Raw genomic sequence first — 7,526 nt, 5'->3', positions numbered from 1 at the left:
ATCTTGACGCCATGTTGGTCGGGTAGGACCGCTGTAGACCGGGGCCGATTTCCTCTTCCTACGTCAGGACCACGCAGTGGAGACGAGTTCCGAGCGAAATCCTCATTACTATTATTATTATTCTCGAAGAATGGCTCAAACTCTCCGATGGACTTGACACTGTTCAGATGCCTCATTGCCGTCATGGGTAACTAATTGAACGCAGGGAGCCGAGTGGGGGATGATGTAAAACACCGCTAACGGTGTGGCAGAGAACAGCCACAATTGAGTGGGTATGATCTGGAGGACATCGAGCTAAGTGTCAGGTCGTGATGGGCAGTGATTCGGTAGAGGTATATGTAGGAGTATCGTTCTGGTTATTATTAGTATTCTCGTGGATGATGCAATTTCCTGTTGAAACGATCAAGTAGGTTGGTAGGATAGAAGAGTTTTCATGGATGCCTGGCCGTGCCTGAATCTTCGGGCTGCAGTGGGAAGTATCTTTTTTCTGGGAAATCTGTCAACAGACGGGGGATATTTGTACGGAGTATGAACATAACTAGTTATGTACTTAGTACTCCATAGGTATGCGACGGCAGAGTACTCCGTAGATCCGGCCCAGGATGACGAACAAGATTCTCGTGCATCAGCTGGAGAGGCGGCCTGGTGTCTGTATCAGAGCGACAATCGATTGTCTCGGCGCCTTTTGAAACCGCACGGATCCACCTCAACATCAAGAAGAATCACCTCAAGCATAACTAGCCACCAGACATCCGCTGGGCTATGTCAAGAGAAGCGCACCGGATGTCCGGCTTTGTATAATAATTCCACGTTATCTCTTCTTGTTCCCTACCCTTTTTTTCTGCTGTCAACACCAAGATTGAGGATTGATCGATCCACATCCAGCCCATCCATCCCGACCGTCATCCTCCTCCACTTTTCCCTCTCCTCCTCCTCTTCCTCTTCCTCTCCTCTCTCTCTCCCCCTCTTCTTCTCCCTCCTCTTCTCCTTCAAACTCCCAACACTCGCTTATTCCCTTGTTTGACGTCTTTCTTCCCTCGGGAGATTTACTCTCCTCCACTCTCTTGGGAGTTCTGGGTTGATCATCCTCTTCCTTCTCCAAAAACCCCCTCCCTCCCCTCCTCTTCCCTGCCGCGTGTGCTGCAACTTCAGCCCCACGGCCATCTTTGTTGTCGATTTCCTCTCGCTTGCTCACGACCTTTGTCCCTCTTTACCCATACTCGTGCTCTCCTCCTCCCTTGTTCGCCTTGTCTCCCTGATCCGAACCTTTTCTCCCTCCTCTTTTCAAAGTGTCGACCTCCAACGCCGCCGATCTGGCTACCTTGGCTGACCCCAACGAGTTGTTTTTGCCTGGTGAGAGGCAAAACAATCTCGCCATGTCATCCTCCCCCGTGCCCCTCTTGAAACCGCCCGTTCCTGGCAATCGCAACAATGCCAACGGCCCGAGACCTCCCAAACTCACCTTGGGTATCCCTCCGTCGCCCAACGCTCGCCCCGTCACCGGTAATGGCGTTCCTGCACCCGCACCCGCCCCTGTCCCCGCCGCCGACGGTCCTCAGCGTCCCGCCAACCGCCCGGCGCCTCCTCAGCTGCGACTCGCGACCCCCATGGGGAGCAGCCAACAGATCTCCCAGGTCAATGGTCGCCCCGCGCCCCCGCCCCTAGCGACCAAGGGCCTGAACGACGCCCAGAATCACTCGCGATCCGGCAGTTTCACCCTTGACAAAGGGAGTGGCCCGGCGTCGGCCTCGTCTTCCAACTACTCCGCTCTCTCCTTCGCGATGAATCTGCGACAGCCGCATGGAGGGACCCCAGATCCATCGTCGGCGATCAGCTCGGTGTACTCCGACCGGGAGGCGGGTGTCCCCATGGAGCGGGAGAACAGCGTCAACGCGCTGATCCCCGACTTGGATAAGTTGAGTTTGGAGAAGGGCAGGCCCCTGGACGTGGATGACCTCGACGACGAAGGCTGGCTCGCTGCCAGCGAACAGAAGAAGATCGTGGAGTTGGGGAGTTTAGGGGAGGGCGCGGGCGGTGCCGTGACGCGGTGTAAACTCAAGGAGGGAACAACGGTTTTTGCGCTCAAGGTATGTAGTGGTTATGTGATGTGTTGTAGGCGTTGTTCGAAGCTGACGTCTATTGCAGATCATCACGACCGACCCCAATCCCGATGTGAAGAAACAAATCGTTCGCGAACTCAACTTTAACAAAGACTGTGCGTCGGAACACATCTGTCGTTACTACGGAGCGTTCATGGATAAGTCGACCGGTACCATTTCAATTGCGATGGAGTTCTGTGAGGGTGGTAGTTTGGACAGCATCTATAAAGAAGTCAAGAAGCTCGGGGGCCGAACAGGAGAAAAGGTCCTGGGCAAGGTCGCGGAAGGCGTCTTGAACGGCCTGACCTACCTCCACAGTAGAAAGATCATCCACCGAGGTATGCGCCCATCGGCCACGATCATCCGTGTGGTCCATCAAGCTGACCAGGTTAGACATCAAACCATCGAACATTCTTTTATGCCGCAACGGACAAGTCAAGCTTTGCGATTTCGGAGTCAGTGGCGAGTTCGGCACCAAGGGTGATGCCAACACCTTCATCGGCACCTCATACTATATGGCCCCTGAGCGTATCACGGGACAATCCTACACCATCACGTCCGATGTCTGGTCCCTTGGAGTGACCTTGCTGGAGGTCGCGCAGCATCGATTCCCCTTCCCCGCCGACGGAACTGAAATGCAACCACGCGCCGGCCTGATAGATCTTCTCACTTACATTGTTCGCCAACCGATCCCCAAGCTCAAAGACGAGGTGGAGAACGGTATTCGCTGGTCCGATAATTTCAAATACTTTATTGAATGCTGGTATGTCTCTTCGGGAGATCCGCTGCGCATGATCCCTTGTACTGACGGCCACAGCCTTGAAAAAGAACCTCCCCGAAGAGCAACTCCCTGGCGGATGCTGGAACATCCATGGATGCTGGACATGAAAAACAAGAAAGTGAACATGGCAAACTTCGTGAAGCAGGTGTGGGGCTGGGACGACTAACCCCTGGTTCTTTCGACTGAACTGAACCCACCATCTGATCTTTCGCCCGTGCACGTTCCTCGACTAATGCATCGCATATTTACGGTCTCTCCTTACACGCTTTACAAGTGGCTGGCCCTTGGTTGACCAGGATGTCAAAAGCATACGAATCTGATCATGACGACACTCATTCTTCATCGCAACGTCTATCCTTACGGAGTCAGGATTCCGCCCATTTTTCGTTCCCTCATCATGATCACGTCTTTGAACTGTTTAGTTTTGCCGCCCACCCAGCACTGTCCTGCCTGCATTTTTCTGTTGCCGCATTTCGGTTAAGCCACGGCCAGCGGTGCTGACGCCCGTCTTTGTTTCATCTTGTCCCACGGACCAACGGCGATATTGTTTGGTATCTTGGTGTCCCTACTGTTTCATATCAACTGCGCATCACATTCTGTTCGTTCTTGATCCAAATGGCAGTAGTGTATAGGCATGTCGGAGATAGCATAATTGTGAATGGAGTGATTGTACATCCGGAATTTTCAGAGCTAAGCGCAGTATACTCCGTATGGTTACATTGATTGTATGACATCGATGGGCTAGAAACTGGGCACGCGAGCTCGATGGGACCAACTGTTTGGTTTGAGAACAGTTAGTTTGTTCGAATTTTGGGGGGATACTGTGACAGTCTGCATGCAATGCATCATTGTGGGCAATCATCACCACCTGAATGGATTCATTCATTGGATGGTGAGGCATATCAACCGCCAGACAGATGGAATGATCGATGGGATTCGATGGCTGCCGACTAAGCCCTCTCAGCATACCAGCCTCCGCGATTTTGTGAGTGGAGGAGGGGAGGGGGGAGTGGGAAGAGGAAAAAGAAAACAGAGGACAGGTGTGCTGGACGGATTTCTCTCATATATGGATCTCACCGACATCTGAAGGACTTTTTTCCATACTCCTACCTACTACTTCCTCCTATCTACACAGCATCTAGTATGAGGTGTGATTATTGCGGATAAGTTCCAAACTCTGATTGTTCCACCGCCTTCGCTGCAGTTCGATTGTTCTGGGGCCAATCAGCCGCCCGCGCGGGCTCAGTCAGCAAAAAATCATGGTTCTTCCTCATCTCTTCTTCGCCCGTCACAAATCCAGCAAGAAGAATAAACCCTCCATCTCGGAAGACCAGCGTCCTCCCTCCCCGTCTTCTCCGTCTCCGGCCTTACCTGTGCGCGGAGATTCTTCTTCCAAGACTCCCTCTACTCCTCCACCCTCATCCTCTCGCCTCTCCTCCAGTACTACCTCCAGGACTGCTACTACTACTACTACCTCTTCGCCAACTTCCTCGACCCCTCCACCCACCTCGTCTCAGTCTCCCCGTCGTCCGACCCATACGCGGTCGTCGTCCACTCCTTCAAAACCCGCCAAACCTTCCAAGTCGAAATCCTCACCTCACCCGTTCTCGGCGAATTCGAAATCGAGAGCCAGTCTCTCGTCCTCCCGCTCCTCTCGGTACTCACACGACCCTGACTCCCACCCGCTTAACCTCCCTCCCGACGAACTTCGCCGCTTATCCGCCATGGCTGCCGCTGCTGATCGGAGTTCCATGGACATTGATCCGAAGGATCCTCGCCTGTCCACGCCGAACGGCGTTAACGGCACCGACGGCGGGAGAAGCCCTACCCCGCCTCCTCATCGCTCGAATGGGAACACCGCCGAGGCCGATACGTTCAAGCTGGCGGGAAATAAATTCTTCAAGGATGGGAACTATACCCGCGCCATTGAAGAGTTCAACAAGGGTGCGTTTAGCCTGGGCCACTCCTTCACCGTGTAGAATCCTCACTAATGGCGGGTCAGCTATCGAAATTAACCCCAACTCCTCCGTCTACCTGTCCAATCGGGCCGCGGCTTACATGTCCGCTAACCAGTACCTCAACGCTTTGGAAGATTGTGAGCGGGCCTATGAGCTCGACCCATCGAACGCTAAAATCATGTACCGTCTGGCTCGTATCCTGACTAGTCTCGGCCGCCCGGCTGAGGCGCTTGACGTCCTTGACCGCATTGAGCCTCCCGCCTCCGCGACGGACCGCGCCCCTGCCGAGAAGATGCTCAAGTTCGTAACCCAGGCGGAGGAGACCCTGTCTGGGGACCGGGGTGTGTCGATGGTCCTCTTCTGTCTTGAACAGGCCCGTCAGCTTCTCGGCCGGAACGTCAAGGAGCCGCGCAAATGGACCCTGCTGGCCGCCGAGGCCCAGTTGAAGATGGCCAACGAGAACTCCCTCCGCAAAGCCCAGGACATTGCCGTCAACATGCTCCGCGAGAACAACCAGGATCCCGATGCGCTGATGATCCGCGCCCGTGCGCTGTACGGATTGGGCGAGTCCGACCAGGCGGTGAAGGCGCTCAAGATGTGCCTGGGCTTGGACCCGGACATGAAGCCCGCCATCAAGCTGCTGCGTACCGTCCAGAAGCTGACTCGCACCAAGGAGGAGGGTAACGCCGCTTTCAAGGCCAAGGACTACCGCAAGGCCATTGAGCTTTACGGAGAAGCCCTTGCGGTTGACCCGAACAACAAGGACATGAACTCGAAGATCCTGCAGAACCGTGCTCAGGCATACATCAACCTGAAGGAATATGACAACGCCGTGAACGACTGCACAGAGGCCCTGCGGCTGGACCCCTCGTACACCAAGGCTCAGAAGATGCGTGCCAAGGCCCACGGCGGCGCCGGCAACTGGGAGGAGGCGGTTCGCGACTACAAGGCTGTGGCAGAGGCCAATCCTACCGAGAGTAACATCCAGGAAGACATCAGGAAGGCCGAGTTCGAGCTGAAGAAAGCCCAGCGGAAAGATTACTACAAGATTCTCGGCGTGGATAAAGACGCCTCCGAACAAGACATCAAAAAGGCGTACCGCAAGATGGCTATCAAGTACCATCCGGACAAGAACCAGGATGGTGAAGCTGGCGATGAGAAGTTTAAGGAGATTGGTGAAGCCTACGAGACCCTGAGCGACCCTCAGTAAGTAGTTCCCGGACCCAGCTTGATTGATATGCTCTAACGATGACTAGAAAACGTGCTGCGTACGATAACGGCGATGACCTCATCGACCCTGCCGAAATGTTCTCCCGAGGCGGCTTTGGGGGCATGGGCGGCGGCATGGGAGGCTTCGGTGGTATGGGTGGTATGGGTGGTATGGGTGGTATGGGTGGTGGCATGGGCGGCACCCATATTAACATCGACCCCAACATCCTTTTCAACATGATGAACGGTGGTGGTGGCGGCGGTTTCGCTTCCGCCGGTGGCCACCCCTTCGGAGGCGCTCAGGGCCGAGGTGGATTCCCTGGCGGGTTCCAATTCTAATCTACCGCTCATGATGCCTATTAATAGCCAAGTCTCGGTGCATAATTCCGCGAGGTCGACAGGGAAAACAGGACACCCGGCTTAAAACACGCCTTGCTGCTCGCATTTCTTGTGGAGCCTTCATTATTTGATTCCCCGGGTGCATTGCGTCGTTTCATTTGAGATTGAGCTGATGCGATAGACTTTGGTGTATTTTTCTATTTCTTGAGTTCCCAGCCTGGATAGATGGGACATGTTTTACTGTGGATTTTGCTGTGGTGAACACAAATTTCGTCATCGGCGTTATATACTCATGGGGTCATGCTTTATGCTTTGATGTTTTGTCTGCTGGGATACCACGGCCTGTCTTGCTGGGTATTAACGAATGAACAAGTTATGATGACCGAGTTATTCTCCGTAGTTGGCTGGCATATAGTAAGTTTTGGTGCCTGATCAATGGATATGTACAGCCTGAGGCCACAATTTTACATAAAGATCGTCCTTGTTGCCTGACTAACCGAATCCGGAAAAACCAAAACAAACAAGTTGATTGTGATGCATCCAAAGTTCATGATCTTTTCAAGAGACTACAGTACCAACTACAGACATCTCTCAATATCAGACGAACAGACCATGAAGAAATGACCGTAAAGTTAAGCTTGACACGGTCCATTGTTTCATAACTTACTATCGCATAGACTCAACCAGGAATGTGAGAGGGTCAATTAAAGGACCACCATGGATCAGTGCCCTCAACATTCCTGAAACTGATCTAGAACGTTTAGATAATGAAGGATTTGCTGCAGTAACTGGTTCAATTCTGGATGATTCTGTACGAAGCGTCGGAGCATACAATCGAATGCGAGAGTACCTTGTACTACGGAGTATACCACCAGCACTACAACACTGTAAACAAACAAACGATATTTCAGTAAGCGTTGGTTTCACCGCAACACAAAAGCAATTGCTTTTCTATTGACCAGCATGCTCTGTATACTCCTATGCGGGCGGTGCAGTGGGCGAAAACCAAATTGGTTCCTCGACTGCAGCCGCCGGCGTGACTTGGTGAAGTGCTGATCTGTTTGCCGCCGTCTGACTTCTTCCTTCTTACTTCTTACATCCCCGCCTGCTACTGACTTCTCTCCTCTATCATCATTCCAT

At 53.2% G+C, this 7,526-nt stretch overlaps 2 protein-coding genes across 2 annotated transcripts; both read left to right on the top strand.

Annotated features, from left to right (window-relative positions):
* Positions 1–1,376: 1,376 nt before the first annotated feature.
* On the top strand, positions 1,377–3,046 carry ATEG_03041 (dual-specificity mitogen-activated protein kinase kinase; the record flags this gene model as incomplete). The annotated part of the gene is made up of 4 exons (XM_001212219.1): positions 1,377–2,087; positions 2,146–2,437; positions 2,493–2,862; positions 2,917–3,046. 4 exons carry the CDS (start codon positions 1,377–1,379, stop codon positions 3,044–3,046), a joined length of 1,503 nt encoding a protein of 500 aa, XP_001212219.1.
* Positions 3,047–4,139: 1,093 nt separating this feature from the next.
* ATEG_03040 (DnaJ and TPR domain protein) lies at positions 4,140–6,386 on the top strand (the record flags this gene model as incomplete). Its single annotated transcript, XM_001212218.1, has 3 exons — positions 4,140–4,824; positions 4,883–6,044; positions 6,095–6,386. The coding sequence occupies 3 exons, from the start codon at positions 4,140–4,142 to the stop codon at positions 6,384–6,386; spliced, it is 2,139 nt and encodes a 712-aa protein (XP_001212218.1).
* Between the last annotated feature and the right edge of the window lie 1,140 nt (positions 6,387–7,526).

Source organism: Aspergillus terreus, genomic scaffold (genome assembly GCF_000149615.1).
Source record: "Aspergillus terreus NIH2624 scaffold_4 genomic scaffold, whole genome shotgun sequence".
In the NCBI taxonomy this organism is placed as follows: Eukaryota; Fungi; Ascomycota; class Eurotiomycetes; order Eurotiales; family Aspergillaceae; genus Aspergillus; species Aspergillus terreus.
This window is presented reverse-complemented; position numbering and strand designations above follow the sequence as displayed.